Here is a 19939-nt window from a genome sequence, read left to right on the forward strand (position 1 = left end):
AAACCCCCGGGCTCTCATACCGAAACAAAAACTCAAGAAATGTTCAACGTTGCGTTAAATCCAAATTATCAGGCACGTGATGTCTCATCTTTCCTCACAGGGGGAGAAGGGAACATTGGTGAAGTCGTCAAAGTGGGCACGTTGACGGGAGGTTACACTCGAGGCGCTGTCAGTGTGAGATGGTTCGCAGACCAGAGCAGTCTGAAGGGATACCGTGCTGGCGCTATTGGCAAGGTCGAGGTCATCACGGTGAAGGGGTCACAAGGCTGGAGGTACTACAAGGACCAACGGCCTGCCTGTCCTCGGTGAGTTGTTGTGGCAGACACCGCGCTGTCGAAATCTTGATAATTGAAATTCAAGCACATTGCTGTGATGGTTAGCAAGCCGATAGGCGCTAACTTTATATTTGTACGTGGATGCACGTCGATATATAGTCGGTTAAACAGAGAGAGGCAATACTTCGGCCATGCTCTTTATTTTCTGATCCAAGGGAGGTAAGCCCTTCACACATAATCACAATGTTAAAGTGCCATGTAAAACACAACCATTGCGTCATATTGTGATATCACATTCTGTGTTAAGACCGCCTCCGTGGTCTAGTGGTAGGGCGTCCGCCCGGAGAGCGGAAGGTCCGGTGTTCGATTCCCGGCCGCGTCATACCAAAAGACGTTAAAAGATGGTACTTGTTGTTACCCGGCCTGGCGCTCGGCATTAAGGGGCTAAAACAATGATTGGTCGGCTCGGAGTCAGTATACTGCGTCTGGGTGGGGTATTCATGTTAAATTGCGGCATGGTATCTCAGTGAGATAGCACTATAAATCGGCATCAGTCCGGACTAGTACAAGCAGACACACACACACACATACACGTACATGCACGTCGCTATATAAGTGCAATAATCTTGGATGCGACGTTAAACCCCATTTCACCTCACCTAACCTAGAAAAAGAAACTATTCAGTCTTATTAGGATCAGAATGAACATGTTTTTGACGATCCTTCTGTCAAAGATTTATTGATGAACTAGGGTCATGAGTAACGTCTGTGACCATGCCGTGAAGACCGTGAACCTGATTCACAAGGCTGGTCGTAAATCCAGCGTCACACTGACTTTCACAGTGGTACATTTGCACACTCCATTACAGATGGTCTGCGTTATTCTGTAACAGGTGCAATTGCCTTGTGACACTATCTGGGCCCACTTACACAAAGCGATCTTAGCGTTAAGATGATCTTAACTCCTATACTCTAACATAGGCTTACAATAGTGACCCGTGAAGATATTCCAGCTATATGACGGCCGTCTGTAAATAATCGATTCTGGACCAGACAATCCAGTGATTTACGTCATGAGCATCGATCCACGCAATTGAGATCAATGACATGCATCAACCAAGTCAGCGAGCCTGAACACCCGATCCCGTTAGTCGCCTTTAACGACAAGCACAGTCGCCTTTTACGACAATCGGTCATTGGCTCTTTAGTACTTTAGCGAAAAGGCAAACCGTTAACATATTACCTTTTATTACTGCATAATTATGCATTGAATTTTCCTTTTCTGTATGACAACTCCATCTCATGCATTGTGATGCAAAATATCAATTTGCTTTTACATATTCAAAAATATGTTGTTGTTTTCATTTTATTCCATTAATATATATTGAACATCATGATATGGTTTTTCTCAGACATAGCAGAGGGTGTGGCCCAGGTCCTTATCGATCTCCTGAAACTAGGCGAGAGTGCTATGTTTAAGCCAACGACGTCTGTCAAAGCCAGGGACCTCGTCATCGCCGTCAGCAACGGGGACACAGAAGCAGTACCAGGCATTATCAAGTCTATTGGTGAGAAGGCATGTTTACAATCTTAATTAGGAGATACCATTATGCGTTTTTTTATTTATTTAGTATCTAAAGGCCGGAAATCTGTAAGCTGTGATACATACATTGTAGATGACGTCATAAGGTAATACTCTGATGTCATGAGACAATATATGACGTCATATGTTACTATGGCTGAATAAGTCTTGTTGCACGACGATAAATACACTGTGTAGTATTCTAGTCGCCATGCTTAGTACCATGTTTACTAGGTATTTATCCTATTATTATCGTTGATGTTCTTGTTGTTATCATATTTATTTAGAGATTGAAATAAGAAAAATGCAGCAAGGGTTTGGGTGATCGTGGCACAGTCAGGCTGGTCATTCTCATCATCAGCTCAGGGCCCTTGCTCCCTCTACACGCAGCCCAGACAGCGAATGGGGCTTCACCCAGGAAGCTATCCCTAGTCAAACCCACCCAGATCTTTTCGGAGAATGTGAAGACTCCCAACACTACAGCCTTCTGCATTTCCCAGATTGTCAGATGGGCTGTATTTCTGGTAGCAAACCCGGGTACTCTCCCAATGTCAGTCAACAGATTGGGAGGTACCAAACCTGAGACACCGAGAACAATGGGGGTCGGACAACTTGGTACTTGGGATGCAAGCGTGACATTTCGAAAGCGTGGTCAGCACATTTGCCATGTTCTTCCTGAATCTTGTCATTCACATTAGTGTCAAAAGGGGCAGAAAGTCAATGATATAATTGATTTCATGGGATGTTTGAAAAAAGACAAGATCGGGTTTGTTGGCCTGGATAGGTCAGAGGCTGTATTCGGGCCTATTCCAAAGAATTTTGTGATTATCATTTCATATTGTGGGTCGTACCATGGATGGACCTCTGTGTCAAAAACCACAAGCATAGCGAGAAGACAGTAATAAAATGATCGAGTCGCTCCATAATGTCACTTATGGTTGTCATTATTATTAGTGTTGCTATCATTACCGAAAATAATTTATGTATCTGTAAAACATTTTTCAGTTGACCATTTTACTCGACAGTGGTTCTTTGTCAGACAAGGTATCAAATGTTTCTTCAAAACATGTTGTATATATTGTGTGAAGTTTTGATGCAATGTTTAGTAAAGGTCTTGTGCCTAGTTTTACGCTCACTGTGTTCACATATTTTAATGTAGTAAGGTCTGCTTTCACCTCCTTCAGGTAAACGAATCAGTTGATGGCCTCACGGCACTGCAGACAGCGTGTTACAAAGGTCATGCTGACATTGCCAAGCTTCTGATCAGCGCTAAGGCTGATCTAAACAAGGCAGATAACGACGGCGACACACCTCTACGCTATGCAGTATCAGGGTCAGTATACACCTTTAAAACAAGGCAAAGCTGTTATAATTCAGATAGAAGCATAAGAAACAATTTTCAATGATTTCTTTTATGCAAAGACCGTAACATATGTCCATAACAGCAGAGGTGACGCAGTAGGACATATCTTGACATACTAAGTATGTACGAAGTACGGAACATAACACAAGTCACGTCTACTAAATTCTTAAAGACCAGGGTGCCGTTGTACAAAACAACCTTAGCGCTAAGGTTACCTTATATCCTTAAGTTTTAACCTTAGGCCTTTACTGAGGTTGACCCCCTGTTGCATGAAACTGCCTTACGCTAAGATAGCCTTAGTTAATTTGAAAATTTAAGGTTGGTCAGACCCAACCTTAGCGTGGCTTAGGTTGATACTTCATTGAGTTTTAACATGGCTACCTTCTTGTTGATGTGTAAGGAAACTGAGAGAAGTTTGAGGATGAACAAACGTTGTTGGTCGGCTGATTGCGGATTTCACACAAGAGCGTCACTCTGATCAGTCCATCCTTCCGATACATTAATGTTGCTATAAAATTAAAAAGCTTACCCTTTTCGCGAACACCTGGTGTCATCACTGTTTTGAGTTATCAATTCATATAAATTTCCCTGCTATTTTGTATTTTTACATGTACAACTTATGGAATTCGGCATATAATCGAGACTGAATATTTTCTGCCGTTCTCGTTTCATAATTGAGTGATGGTGATAAACAAACAGTTAAAAACATGATGTATGAATATTTTGGTTGTTGTTTAACGCCGCTATCGTCAGTATTCCAACTAAATATTACCGCGGCTATTGTAAATCATCAAGTCTGGGTCAGACAAACCAGTGGTTGATACAATGAGCAGCACCTCACGCCGTCGAGTTACGATGTCAAGCAACCTACCAAGTCAACAAGTCTGACCTCAGATTCATTGGATGCTGGGGACACATTCTAACCTGGAACAGGAACAAGACCTAACAAGAGTAATACCAGAACGTGGAAATGTTGAAAGTCTCTTCATATGCTTGACCTCATGTTTTGCCATGTTTACAGAGAGCAGCCCACGCTAGTAGGGATACTGCTGGACGCCAAGGCACGAGGCAACACGAAGAACAACAAGGGCCTGACACCAATACATCTGGCAGTGGCCAAGAAGAACCCCAGTGTCGAGTGTTTGAAGAGACTCATACGGTCCAAGTGTGACCCGAACACACAGGTGAGCGTAGTGTCCTATCTTGAACCCACAATCCTTTACCCTAACCTTTCACAAATAAACATCCACTTCATTGAGTAATTAATATGGTACTTGTTTAACGTTTCATCAGACGGATCATATTGTCCGCATTGTCCTTATTTTTCGTTGAGATTCCAACCCTTTTCACTTTGTTTAAACCGGCAAGGATGAGGACGGAGATACGCCCCTTCACGATGCCATCAGAACCCAGAACCAGCATCTTCTTGACCCCTTCCTGGCGTGTGACCTGCTGAACCTCAGACTGGCCAACTCTGATGGTTGCAACCCTGTCCATGAAGCATGTACGTCCCTCGCTTGGGCATCAGAGTACGTTTACCGCCTGAAGCTGTCTCTACCAATGTAACCCTCAACACAAAGAACGTCCCCTCGCTGGGGCATCAGAGTAAGTTTACCGCCTGAAGCTGTCTCTACCAATGCAACCCTTAACACAAAGAACGTCCCCTCGCTGGGACATCAGAGTAAGTTTACCGCCTGAAGCTGTCTCTACCAATGCAACCCTTAACACAAAGAAAGTTCCCTCGCTGGGGCATCAGAGTAAGTTTACCGCCTGAAGCTGTCTCTACCAATGCAACCCTTAACACAAAGAACGTCCCCTCGCTGGGGCATCATAGTAAGTTTACCGCCTGAAGCTGTCTGTACCAATGCAACCCTTCACACAAAAAACATCCCCTCGCTGGGGCTTCAGAGTAAGTTTTCCGCCTGAAGCTGTCTCTACCAATGCAACCCTTAATACAAAGAACGTCCCCTCGCTGGGGCATCATAGTAAGTTTACCGCCTGAAGCTGTCTCTACCAATGCAACCCTTAATACAAAGAACGTACCCTCGCTGGGGCTTCAGAGTAAGTTTACCGCCTGAAGCTGTCTCTACCAATGCAATCCTTAACACAAAGAACGTCCCCTCGCTGGGGCTTCAGAGTAAGTTTACCGCCTGAAGCTGTCTCTACCAATGCAACCCTTAACACAAAGAACGTCCCCTCGCTGGGGCATCAGAGTAAGTTTACCGCCTGAAGCTTTCTCTACTAATGCAACCCTCTACACAAAGAACATCCCCTCGCTGGGGCTTCAGAGATAGTGTACCGCCTGAAGCTGTCTCTACCAATACAACTCTTAACACAAAATACGTCCCCTCGCTTGGACAACAGAGTAAGTTTACCGCCTGAAGCTGTCTCTAACAATGCATCCCTTAACACAAAGAACATCCCTTCGCTGGGGCGTCAGAGTAAGTTTGCCGCCTGAAGCTGTCTCTACCAATGCAACCCTTACCACAAAGACCGTCTCCTCGCTGGGACATCAGAGTGAATTCCCCAACTGAAGCAGTCTACTGACATGTCATCGATCCCATTAGTATGGAATACTGTAAGGGACATTCTCGCGATCTCGCATTCTCGCGATCTCGACCTTTGGAAACGAAGTAAATATGCCCAAAACACGAGAATGCGAGATCGCGAGAACGCGAGATTTGGCCAAAATCTCGCGTTCTCGCGATCTCGCATTCTCGTGTTTTTGGTACATAGCACTTTTTGTCAAAAGTCGACAACGCGAGAATGCGACATTTGGACATGATGCAAAATCTCGTAATCTCGCAATCTCGACTTGTCAAATTAGGCCACAAAAACATGAAATCGCGAGAACGCGAGAATGCGACATTTCATTTTTCGCGATCTCGCTTTCTCGTGTTCTCGCGTTTTAGACGCTGTCCGTGCGCATGCGTAATATCACAAGGTCAAGGCCCATGCGCACGTTAGAAGTCCTTTGGTCATGCTTCTTTCGTGCTCTTCATTCTCCAAGTAGCATTTAGCAAACTTATGACTTGAGCTTGAAAATGCTATGTAATTTACATACACAAAGTCTGAGTCATCTCCCGTTGTTACAGTTTCCTAGGTTCTTTATGATAAAACCCTCAACAAGCTCAATATAATTTAACAAAAGAAATTGTGTACATGAATGTCCAATGATAGTGAAAACATTAATGTGTCCGAAAGCTGGAAACAAAACTATTACCGTCAGTGAGTGAGTAATATTGCTTAAAGCTGCACCAGCAGTACTACAGTTACAGAAATAATCACAGGCCAGTGAGTTTCTCCATGAGGCAATGTTATACACGGCTAGCATATTCATGAAAGGCAAAATTCTCATAGACCAATTTGAAATACAAAATTAATTATCATATTTTCATCCGCTCCAACCTGACTACAAAACATCCCGCTTTACATTATTTTATAGTTAAAATGGATAAAATTATCATTAAACCGCCCGCATGTTATCATAAATGAGCGGGCCACTGTTAAAGAAATAAACGACGAGTGGGAGTACAATAAAACACTGCAGGGAGAATAAACCATGAGGGGCTAGTGTTTTATTGTACAATAAACAACAACCACGAGTCGTTTAATGATTATATGAGATATCAACATTATGTACAGCCTCTTTAAGGATGTTGATAAAATGTACAAGGTTTAAAAATATTTACCCCTATTTAAGGCGGGTATTTCCCGCATATGCTCACACAATCCTCAGGTCGATTACACGTACCTTTTCTCCCAAAACCGATTGTCATATTGTAACCGGGGATTGTGAAGGAAAATACAATTTCAAACATAGGCTACGGGTGTGAGTGTTTGTTGACAGAGTAGATAATGACATCCTTTAATGTACAAAACAATAACATTATAAAAACAATACTGCATAGGTTTCATACACATACATATTCACACAATCATTCAGTTCATATAAACATACGTCTACATTCTGTACATGAACATGAACTTAATAATCAATGATATACAAAATCATTATCTTAACCTTATAATAAACAAACAATTCATCAAGGGCGATAACTCGATCCCGACATCACTCATAAGATACAATATAAACCTGGTCCATGTTGTAAAATACACTCAACATTATAATTACAATTACCACTTTCTTGAAACTGCTGTATTTATTCAGTACCTCACCATATATTTGGCACGATTCACTATTTACAATTCATATTTCGAGACACGACAAACATGTAAATTACCCGTACCCTGTGGGTGACACTGGGATGTTTATCGTCTTCATGCAGCCGCCATTACGATAGAAGTGCCACAACATCCATGGAGAGCAACCTGACGGTCACTTCCCTCTCACAATTAACGTCGTCACTCACTGCATTATAATGTTACAAGATCACAATCGAATCATCAGAAATGAGGTCATGATCAATCGTATAATACATCCCGCTTCGTTCTTCGATGTTCTTAGCGATTAAACGCGTAGTCATCTATAGAGTAAGTGCGAGAGTTGGGTTTAACACTGCTTTTATCAGTATTCCAGTTATATCACAGCGTGTCAGCGTAATATGAGAGGAAAGCCCGAAGTGATGCAGGTCTCAGACGTTTACCTCTTCGATGAAGCCCACGAGAACGGGTATGGTGAAACAAGAAACATAATCAGGGCGAACCGGGATTCGAACCCACAATCATAGGTTTCGGGCGTGCCCAACTGACGCAACTCTGCACAGAGAATCGCGGCGCCTTAGACGACTGGGCCACCCAAATGAGTGTTTATATATTTGATGTCAGACCGCCGTCATATAGCTGGAATATTGCTGAGTGCGGCGTTAACAACAAACAAACAAAATCTTTCTGAAAAATACCATTAGGCATCCATGTTGGTTATTTGACTGTTAGTTGTCAGACAATATTTGTCAAATTCAGTCAGTTCACAGGCAAGAAAGGGAGCGTGTTCTTGACTTTATTATGTTACCAGTCTACATATATATATTTCTGTATAATCAAAAGACTTGGAAAATGTGCAATCTGACATTGTCAAAAGTCACGTGATTTTGAGCAGCCATTTTGAAATAAACTGCATTAATTTGCAAAGCAGTAATTTCTATGAACCTTGTGGTTTCTTTCGTCGTTTTGATGTCAAAAGACACGTGCGTGAGATTTTATTCATCATCCAACATCATTCTTCCAACTTTTTGAGTTTGTAGACAGTAATAAGCAGTGTCTTAAAGATGTTGGATACAATGGTTCGTGCGCACCTCAGTTCACGCCGTTGCACGCGAGTTAACCGTGACGAATTACCTTACAAAATAGTTACATACAACTGTATAGGCAATTAGCACAAAAACACGAGAACGCGAGATCGCGAGAATTGACCAATCTCGCAATCTCGCGTTCTCGCGTTCTCGTGTTTTTGAAAATAGTTACATACAACTGTATAGGCTATTAGCACAAAAACACGAGAACGCGAGATCGCGAGATCGCGACACTTGACCATCTCGCGTTCTCGCGTTCTCGTGTTTTTGAAAATAGTTACATATAACTCTATAGGCAATTAGCACAAAAACACGAGAACGCGAGATCGCGAGATCGCGACACTTGACCAATGTCGCAATCTCGCGTTCTCGTGTTTTTGAAAATAGTTACATACAACTGTATAGGCTATAAGCACAAAAACACGAGAACGCGAGATCGCGACACTTGTCCAATGTCGCAATCTCGCGTTCTCGCGTTCTCGTGTTTTTGAAAATAGTTACATATAACTGTATAGGCAATTAGCACAAAAACGCGAGAACGCGAGAACGCGAGAACGCGAGATTGCGACATTGGCCAAGTGTCGCGATCTCGCGTTCTCGCGTTCTCGTGTTTTTGTAAATAGTTACATATAACTGAATAGGCAATTAGCACAAAAACACGAGAACGCGAGATCGCGAGAATTGACCAATCTCGCAATCTCGCGTTCTCGCGTTCTCGTGTTTTTGAAAATAGTTACATACAACTGTATAGGCTATTAGCACAAAAACACGAGAACGCGAGATCGCGAGATCGCGACACTTGACCATCTCGCGTTCTCGCGTTCTCGTGTTTTTGAAAATAGTTACATATAACTCTATAGGCAATTAGCACAAAAACACGAGAACGCGAGATCGCGAGATCGCGACACTTGACCAATGTCGCAATCTCGCGTTCTCGTGTTTTTGAAAATAGTTACATACAACTGTATAGGCTATAAGCACAAAAACACGAGAACGTGAGATCGCGACACTTGTCCAATGTCGCAATCTCGCGTTCTCGCGTTCTCGTGTTTTTGAAAATAGTTACATATAACTGTATAGGCAATTAGCACAAAAACGCGAGAACGCGAGAACGCGAGATTGCGACATTGGCCAAGTGTCGCGATCTCGCGTTCTCGCGTTCTCGTGTTTTTGTAAATAGTTACATATAACTGAATAGGCAATTAGCACAAAAACACGAGAACGCGAGAACGCGAGATCGCGACACTTGTCCAATGTCGCAATCTCGCGTTCTCGCGTTCTCGTGTTTTTGAAAATAGTTACATATAACTGTATAGGCAATTAGCACAAAAACGCGAGAACGCGAGAACGCGAGATTGCGACATTGGCCAAGTGTCGCGATCTCGCGTTCTCGCGTTCTCGTGTTTTTGTAAATAGTTACATATAACTGAATAGGCAATTAGCACAAAAACACGAGAACGCGAGATCGCGAGAATTGACCAATCTCGCAATCTCGCGTTCTCGCGTTCTCGTGTTTTTGAAAATAGTTACATATAACTGTATAGGCAATTAGCACAAAAACGCGAGAACGCGAGAACGCGAGAACGCGAGATTGCGACATTGGTCAAGTGTCGCGATCTCGCGTTCTCGCGTTCTCGTGTTTTTGTAAATAGTTACATATAACTGAATAGGCAATTAGCACAAAAACACGAGAACGCGAGATCGCGAGAATTGACCAATCTCGCAATCTCGCGTTCTCGCGTTCTCGTGTTTTTGAAAATAGTTACATATAATTGTATAGGCATTTAGCACAAAAACACGAGAACGCGAGATCGCGACACTTGACCAATGTCGCAATCTCGCGTTCTCGCGTTCTCGCGTTTTTTGTGCTAATTGCCTATACAGTTATATGTAACTATTTTCAAAAACACGAGAACGCGAGAACGCGAGATTGCGACATTGGACAAGTGTCGCGATCTCGCGTTCTCGTGTTTTTGTGCTGATTTCCTATACAGTCATCGTGGGCCTCAGTCGTCTGAGTTGTCGCAATTCGTTGTGTAGAGTTGCGTCCCTTGGATGTGCCAGAAACCTACAATGGAAGGTTTCCTCTCATTTTAAAGGGACACTGATCTACAGAAATGCCCCGAGACTGGTTGTTGCCTTAGTTATTTTACAAATTGACTGAAAATCGGTCAATTTCATCACCCAGTGACTGAAAATGATAGGATTAAAAGAAAACAAAATTCAAAGTACGTTTCTATAGTTTTGGCTTCTAATACTAGCGGGGCGGTCGGGTAGCCTAGTGGTTATTGCTGAAATAGTGCTAAAAGGGGGGTAAAAACAAACACACTCACTCACTCTAATACTAGGATAAATAGTCTATTTTTAAGCCCTTTTGAACCTCTTAAAAATTGTTAGTCAATCTGGACTTGGATTCAGTCAATTTCTATATTACTGAAATATTTAGACATTTTATAAATTGCCTGAGTGAATCACTTTTTACACATTGAGTGTAATATACATGTATACATGCCTACAGGTACAAGAAGAACAAAACTGATTCTATCCAATGCAACAGCAAATGAATGAAAACAAAATGCAAATATCATAATTACGACCCACCGCAGTTTTATGTATACATTTGGGCAGCTTCCTTGTTCGAGGAATGTATCCGTGAATATTCACATACAGGAACAATATCCCATACGTCTGCAGCTGTACAAATAAACTTATTCGACGTCACATGGCTCTGTTACATTCAAATGTTAAAATATATACATATAGCGTTTCTGGATATTATAACCCGTGTTCGTTTCGCAACTGATCACTAAGTTTCTTTCAGATGTTTTTACAAAGGTGTCAAGTCTCATCGGTCAGCTAAGATAGCACGTGTGACAATTATGTTCATGATGTCCATGGTGCTTTAAAAATATCCATGGAGTTGATGAACAATCAATAAACGTATTATCGGCTAATCCTTTGAACCAAGTATGTTGTTTTTACATCGGCACTTCACGCCATGATATGAGTGTATTCCGTCTGCTTTAGTAAACCTACACATGTAAACACTTACAAATCCACTGTGCAAGATAACAGTGATTAATCAATGAACGTATTTTCTGTGGAACTTTTGATGGCGAGGAATGATCCGTGTACAAAAAAGTAAATGAACTGATCACTCCTCTTGCTGGGCTGCCACGTGAATATTACATAACATACATTTCACCTCAATTCAAACCTGGATTCAGATGAAATAATTACCCCAGACACAAGACATGCCAAATGGGAACCGTTGTCAGGTAATCTGAGTAGTGCTACTACTAACTATACCTGTAATAGATTCATTAACTGAGCTTCTAGTGAATGGCAACAAAGACACAGGTGTAGGGTTATGCCCCAAAACGTGGATGACAACAAGAGATAGCAATCGTATTATCCGCGCAATCCAAAACCCGAAAATGCTTTCACAGCTGGGATACTATAAAAATAAACTGACGGCCAAAAGAAACGTTACCAACGATATTTCTAGGATAAAATATGACCAAAACAAATTGAAGCAGCGATAACAATTATTGTATTGTAGAAATACATCATTCAGAACAGTAAAATGCGAATTTACTAATTCAACAACAAAGTCCTTGACCTCCAACAGGGACATTTCTTGACAAGGGGTCATTCGTCCAGTATTCGATCAACAACATTGGTTACAACTTTAAGGTGACGACGGCCCAGACCGTTCAATACGGGATATGACCTCAATGAGCGGCAATGCATCTTTGAATGCGGCGTTGCACTGAGTAGACAAGGGTCCTCACATCGACTGCAGGTTTCAGATTCCATTCCTCACGGAGGGCAACGATCAACGCTTGTCTCGTGATGGGAGGATGTTGACGTTTCCGAAGACGACGCCCCAGCTGGTCCCAGAGATGTTCTGTGGGTGACAGATCTGGTGATCGAGCTGTCCGCGGCAGGACAGTCACGTTGTTGGCGTTGAGAAAGTCTCTAGTAATACGGGCTTTATGGGGTGTGGCGTTATCTTGTTGGAACACCGTCCGTTGTTGACGCTGGATGAAAGGAAGAACCACTGGCCGTAAGATATTGTCAGTGTAGCGTTGTGCTGTCAGATTGCCTTCGATGATGACAAGTTCCGTCTTCTCGTCTCCGCAAATGCCGCCCCAGACCATCACACTTCCGCTCCCTAAAGGTTCCACCTCCTGGACACAACAAGGAGCCGTACGTTCACCACGTCGTCGATACACTCGCGTCCGCCCATCAGGTTTGAAGAGTTGGAACCTGCTCTCGTCACTAAACAGCACTCGCCGCCATTCCCTTTGTTGCCATCGCTGAGTTGTCTGCACCACGTCAATCTGGCACGTCGATGTTGACGGGTCAAGGTCATGCCCTTGAAAGGGCGATAAGCCCGGAGACCATAATGTCGTAGTCGTCTGGTCACTGTTTGTCTGCTGACCGGATGTCCTAAGCTGTTGGCATCTGATAACGTCACAGTAAGAAATCTGTTCCTCAGATGACGTACCCGTAAAAAGCGGTCATCCTGCGGGGTCGGGACCTTTGGTCTGCCACTCCGTGGTCTGTCTGCGGTTCTGCCAGTCTGTCGGAGACGTGCGACCAGTCTGGTAATGGTCATCTTGGAGCAGTTCATGTTAATGGCAACCGCTCTCTGTGTCGCTCCCATCTGCAGCATACCTATGGCTCTCTCTTGGCATGTTCGTTGGTGTTAATCATCGCAACCATTGATAGGGAACAGATCCCTGCGTAATTCAACCCGGAAATTGCACGATAATTTGGGGAAGATTGTTTTAAAAAAATGCTGAAAAACACCAATATTTCCCATAATCCGCAAAGCACGTGCAAAGAACGACAGAGAACATGAAGGCTGTATTCGTGAAATGTGTTCTTTACTGTTTTTGAACAGGTTGGCATCTTTGTTTCAAAGTGGCAAATCAGTTAATGTTGGTAACGTTTCTTTTGGCCCTCAGTTTATAACCATCTGGGGTATTTCCAAATAACGACATCCGATGAGCTTCCAACGTTCTTTTTGTCCGTTTGTTTAGGCTGAAGAAATTAATTAACATGCGCCCTTTGTCTGAGATTCAGAGATTACAGGTAACCAATCAATGTTCTTGAACACGGTAGTCCAGTCTCTTGTCACGCTCAATTGCGTCAGTGAGCAAATCGGCAGATGGTGAGCCCCAGCTGGCAGTGTTAGACAGCCGAGAAGAAGATTAGTGCCCCTTTAAACCGACAAGCCGGGATATAACTAAAATATACACACTGTTCAAAGCAGTGTTATGCCAAACTCACTCACTTATTCAGAGTCATGCCGGTCCCCCAGGCTGGATATTGGGGGTACTTTTCCAGTATAAGCATGCCTGTCATTTGAATGTTAAGGCCGCAATAAAATTAATAGTTACAGTTTGATTGATTTTTTAAAAACATGGGAGACAGGAGGCATTTTAGTTTTAACGTTTTGTATTTTGTTCTTATCGACCTACTTTAGGCATATGTGTACAATTGCAGTCGGCGGATGCGATTCGCATGCATCATGTGTGCTCAGTAGGGCTACGTGTACGGAGTATTTTATCAGGTAAAGAAAGTAGGAACACTCATCTTAACGATACTTCTATTTCTAGGAATTTGAGGGCATTAGAATAATGTAAGGCAGGATGTTTGTTGTCAGGCGGCAGCGGATGAAAATCAATTAATTAAAGTAGCGAATATGGTATCGTATAAAAAAAACAAAAAAAAACATCATCGGACAATATCATTTTATCCGAATGCTACAAATTGGTCTGTGAGAATTTTATTTTAATGAATATTCTAGCCGTGTATAAAATTGCCTCATTGAGAAACTCACAGGCTTGTGATTATTTCTGTAACTGACAGTGTAGCCGCGAATAACTGCAATACTGCTGATGCGGCTTTTAAGCAATATTACTCACTCACTCACTGACGGTAATAGTTTTGTTTCCAGCTTTCGGACACATTTATGTTTTCACCATCATTTGACATTCATAGACACAATTTCTTTTGTTAAATTATATTGAGCATGTTTAGGGTTTTATTATAAAGTACATAGGAAACTGTAACAACGGGAGATGACTCAGACTTTGTGTATGTAAATTACATAGCATTTTCAAGCTCAAGTCATAAGTTTGCTAAATGCTACTTGGAGAATGAAGAGCATGAAAGAAGCATGACCAAAGGACCACTAACGTGCGCATGCGCTTGACCTTATGATATTACACATGCGCACGGACAGCGTCTAAAACGCGAGAACACGAGAACGCGAGATCGCGAGAAAATGAAATGTCGCATTCTCGCGTTCTCGCGATTTCGTGTTTTTGTGGCCTAATTTGACAAGTCGAGATTGCGAGATTGCGAGATTTTGCATCATGTCCAAATGTCGCATTCTCGCGTTGTCGACTTTTGACAAAAAGTGCTATGTACCAAAAACACGAGAATGCGAGATCGCGAGAACGCGAGATTTTGGCCAAATCTCGCGTTCTCGCGATCGCGCATTCTCGTGTTTTGGGTATATTTACCTCGTTTCCAAAGGTCGAGATCGCGAGAATGCGAGATCGCGAGAATGTCCCTTACAGTATTCCATACATTAGCGAAGATCGATGCTCATGATGTCAATCACTGGGTTATCTGGTCCAGACTTGAATATTTACAGACCGCCATCATATAGCTGAAATATTGCTGAGTGTGGCGTTAAGCAACAAACAAACAAACAAAACTTAGTTCAGGAGTTACCTCAGATGCGGAATCGTAGGCTTCCGCACATGCTGTTTATGTCTTCATCATACTATTCAGGTTTCCACAAGCACTGATAAAGAAAGACCCGAAGATCGTCAACGTTCCAATGAACAACGCCCTCACCCCAATACACATAGCAGCTTTCAGGAGCTTTGTGGCACTGGCAGGTGTCCTGGTTAAGGTAAATGTTATTAGAGAATGAGGTAAAATGGGGTTTAAAGTCGCGTTCAAGATTGTTGCACTGTCATGGCGAGTGCGACTGTCTGTCTGTCTGTCGGTCTCTCATGTGCCTGCTTGTACTAGTCCGGACTTATGCCAGTTGTATCGTGCTAGCCCACTGAGGTATGTAGTCGCTTAACGTGGATACCCCACTGAGACATGGTATATTCCCAGCCGAGAAGTCCTTGTTTTAGCCCCTCAATGCTTGCTTAGCGCCAGGCAGGTTAACAACAAGTACATTACCATCTCTTAACTTGGGTTGGTGTGACGCGGCCAGGGACAGATCCTGTATCAACTTCAAATGTCAAAGGAAGTCCCTATGTATGTGTACTACTCACAAGAAAGTTAACGAACACCCGATTCTTTCATATTACTTTAGTCAATCTGCCGCCACGACAGATTAACTGTAGGAGTATAATTTATTTATTATAATGCCTTGACAGATAAATGAAAGAATGGCTTCTTTTGAGTAGCATATTAAGTTGTACACTCCACCTCGTATTCCCCGTGGAACGTTGTTCATAATATCGATCACTGGTTTATATGGTTCAGGACATCGTATAGCTGGACAATTGTAACGGGTTTTAACGTGGTCACAAACCTTTCTAGGATGACATGATAAAGGTTGTCACGACGTGAGTTAACCATGGAGTAAGTGCCTGCTTGTTAAAGCGTTCGTCCTGTAACGCCGAAGACCCGGATACAATGACAAATGGGTGCATCCCGCCGTGTTGCTGGAACATTGTTAAATACATTGGCGTAACATTCGTCACCACTCGCCCCTTTCCGTAATCTGTAAGAAGACTCGTCACCCTATCGATGAATGTTATGTGCGAACATACGACAAACCAAATTAATCAGAATGCGCGTAGGAAAGGTATAAGAATCCCTCAGGTATAATGTTTGATTTTACGTGTCTTGCATCTAAAAATATACCCAAGATGCAGTTTAATGTGTTCAAATCATACTGTATTATACTGTAAGTCCCGATGTGTCCCCAATAGCATTTGGAACGTATATGATGTATGAGGCAAATATACGTGAATCGTGACGCAATGAGTTGACAATTCTTTTAGCTATACCCGTTTGGGCTTAGACGGAACCCAGTCGCAAATATGGCAACGACCGGGGCACGAGTCGCTAAACGGCTTGTCCCGGAATAACACGAGTTGGTCACGAATCTGGCGAAAACTCTTATTCTTTCACTAGCTCCTGAGGCCACACTAATTATAAGTATAGTCATCCGATCAATGTATGAGAGTTCTCTCAGCGCAAACACGATTCAAAATGAATAGGGAATCTCACCAGCTCTAGGAATTGTAGCGTTAAGTGTGAACTGAACTATAAGTTTTTACATCTAAGGTTGTATGCTATGGGTTATTAGACCAAATAGAAATGGTTTTGTTATCACTGACAATTTGTTTCCCTTATTTAGAAAAAGTTTATGTACATATGACTGAATCAATTTCATGACAATTTCAATTGGACGATTCGTGAATAGGCTGGGTGTAACGTCAATGCACGAGACGACAATGGCAAGACAGCTCTTCATCTGGCTGTGCAAGGATGTAATCTGCAGATGGTCCAACTGCTCCTAGAGTCTGGTGAGTAGAGAATGATGGGATCTGCATATGATTCATCTCCTCGAGTCTGGTCAGTGGCCGACCATTTGATATTCGGTGGAGGAAGGAGAGGGGCGTCGGGATCTGGGGTTTTGTGCCCCCCCCCCAAAAAAAAAAAAAACCAAAACAAACAAAACAACAACAACAAAAATCAAAATTATGACAATAAAATGCATGAAATCATTATCAATGCGCCAGAATGTTAAAAAAAGAAGAAATTGTCTGTCACAAAAATTGTTGCAAGGTGTGTTTCTTTAAAAAAAACACCAGGCTCATAGTTTTAATATGCAAAAATATCTGGTTTTGCAGATTTAGCTGAACAATATCTAATCTCCAAAAAACAGTTCCAGATCCCCCATATCAAATAGATCCCTTAGTACAGATTGGCTAACTGCTCTTTCGGTCTAGTGAGTAGTAAATGATATGACCTGCAGATGGTTCATCACCCCAGGAGGATAGAACGGTGCAGCTTACGGAAGATCCCCGAACTCTGGTGCAGGTAGCATGCACACAGTGCACCGGCCAAATATGTTAATGAAGATTGTCTGCTCGTCGAGTATGACATAATCAGTAGATGACCTACGCTATATCCACTGTACAGTAAACTATACAGTTGACAGAGTCTTCTGTAACTATGACACATTTTACTTAATATGATCTACAGGAGCGGAAATTAACGTACAGGACCAAGATGGCAATTCTCCTCTCCACGCCGCCCACATGGACAGCACCCTGCCAGGAGCTGTGAGTACTACCGTCATACTATTAACGTGGTCCCACTTACAGCGCCCTGTCAGGAGCTGTGAGTACAACCATGTTACTGTTAACGTGGTCCCAATTACAGCACCCTGCCAGGAGCTGTGAGTACTACCGTCATACTATTAACGTGGTCCCACTTACAGCGCCCTGTCAGGAGCTGTGAATACTACCGTCTTACTGTTAACGTGGTCCCAATTACAGCACCCTGCCAGGAGCTGTGAGTACTACCGTCATACTATTAACGTGGTCCCACTTACAGCGCCCTGTCAGGAGCTGTGAATACTACCGTCTTACTGTTAACGTGGTCCCAATTACAGCACCCTGCCAGGAGTGAGTGAGTGAGTTGGGTTTAACGCCGCTTTTAACAGTATTCCAGTCATATCGCGGCGTGTCAGCTTAATGTGGGAGGAAAGCCCGAAGTGATGCAGGTCTTGGACGTTTACCACTTCGGTGAAACCCACGAGCACGGGTATGGTGCTGACAAACCTAGAAACATTATCGGGGCGAACCGGGATTCGAACCCGCAATCATAGGTTTCTGGCGTGCCCAAGGGACGCAACTCCACACAGCGAATAGCGGCGCCTTAGACGACTGGGCCACCCGTGCCCCCGCACCCTGCCAGGAGCTTTGACTACTACTGTCATACTTTTAACGTGGTCCCAATGTGGTTTGATTGTGTTTGCAATGCTGCAGCAGGTAAGGAGGCATTTAGCTATCCCAGGTGCGTGTTATATCGCGCATTTGCCCGTGTGAAGTGTGTTTCATGCTTGTCCAAATTAAGGTTCACTGTGTGTTGAGGAGTGAAGCTGTGATTGTTTATGACAATGTCTTCACTATCTGCAGGAGGGTTCCAAGGACGAAGACATGGCACTGGAGATAGCTGCCATCTCGCTGAACGTGGAGGAGACATCGGGCTGAAAAACAAGGCCGGGAAGACGCCCCTTGAGTTCGTGAAAAACAAAGAAGTCCGAGCAATGCTTGTTAGGTAGGACTGATGACGTCACGGATTAGAAATAACCAGAAAAACACATGTTTATGATCGAGTAGTCTGTGTGCTTATTTAAGTGCTTTTCTACTGTTAACGCTATACTCAGCAATATTATAGCTATATGATGGCTGACTGTAACTAATAAAGCCTGGACCAGACAATCCAGTGTTTGATATTATGAGTATCGATCGAGGTTACGATGAAATAATACCCAGACAACTGTATCACTCGGAGGGTCAAGTAAGAGAGATAGGACTGGTTTGATAACAAGTAGCAAAGAGACAATTGCAATCAGATGGTTTGAACTATAATATGATTATGACTTTGAATAAATAATAAATCAATAATAACAGGCAATTGCAACCGAAAGAAAGGCATGATAGACTAAATGCAATGCAGTTAATTTGAAAAGAAGTAACACACATACTATTGCAAATAGATGGAACTCTCAGCTGATTATGATAGATCGTCAGGAATGAATAGATAATAAATAATATCAGACAATTGCGCTAGGATGTTTGAGTCATTGGGGGTTAATATAGAACCGTATTGATAGCCACATAGGTGCCCTTTGTACAGAGGGAGTTGATTTCTCGACACTCAGTGTTGAAGTAAGACACCCCAAAGTGATGTGTGTGTAAGGTGTTTGTCACTTTCACAAAGAAATAAGGAACAAATGACACTGCAAACACGAAAACGTCGTTTTTTTCCGTATATGGTCATTGGACGGAAAAACGACTAAAAATTCATTAAAATTGATTAATTGGTGAGCGTCTAGAAAGTGTCCAGAAAAGGGTCGAGTTTTTCAAGCGTAAAATGGACGGAAAAACGATTCTTTTTGCTCCGCCTTGTACAACTGTTAACGGCCAATCAGATGGCGCTGGTCCCCCGACGCACGTGATTCCTAAGGCTTCTTTTCGAAAGCTTTAGGATTCGTATTTCTGGCATGCCTTACTCTAGTATCTGTCGCGCGCAGTGCAGCGAGATTTGCTGATAAGCCAGTTTTAGGATATGTAACATGTTAATGGAATTCAGGCACGCGCCAAGAAGTCAAACCAAACAATGTTACCACGTTTATTGTGGTAACATATCCCTCGGCTATGAACAGTTACCCCTATCG

General features: G+C 42.8%; 1 protein-coding gene across 1 annotated transcript; it reads left to right on the forward strand.

Annotated features, from left to right (window-relative positions):
- The first annotated feature begins 4246 nt into the window (after positions 1-4246).
- LOC125378632 (26S proteasome non-ATPase regulatory subunit 10-like) lies at positions 4247-18834 on the forward strand. The gene is made up of 6 exons (XM_048394401.1): positions 4247-4404; positions 4589-4825; positions 15289-15412; positions 16952-17054; positions 17737-17816; positions 18675-18834. Exons 3-6 carry the CDS (start codon positions 15338-15340, stop codon positions 18747-18749), a joined length of 333 nt encoding a protein of 110 aa, XP_048250358.1. The 5' UTR covers positions 4247-4404; positions 4589-4825; positions 15289-15337; the 3' UTR covers positions 18750-18834.
- The last annotated feature ends 1105 nt before the right edge of the window (positions 18835-19939 follow it).

Source organism: Haliotis rufescens, unplaced genomic scaffold, assembly GCF_023055435.1.
Source record: "Haliotis rufescens isolate VD_foot unplaced genomic scaffold, xgHalRufe1.0.p SCAF_13, whole genome shotgun sequence".
NCBI lineage: Eukaryota > Metazoa > Mollusca > Gastropoda > Lepetellida > Haliotidae > Haliotis > Haliotis rufescens.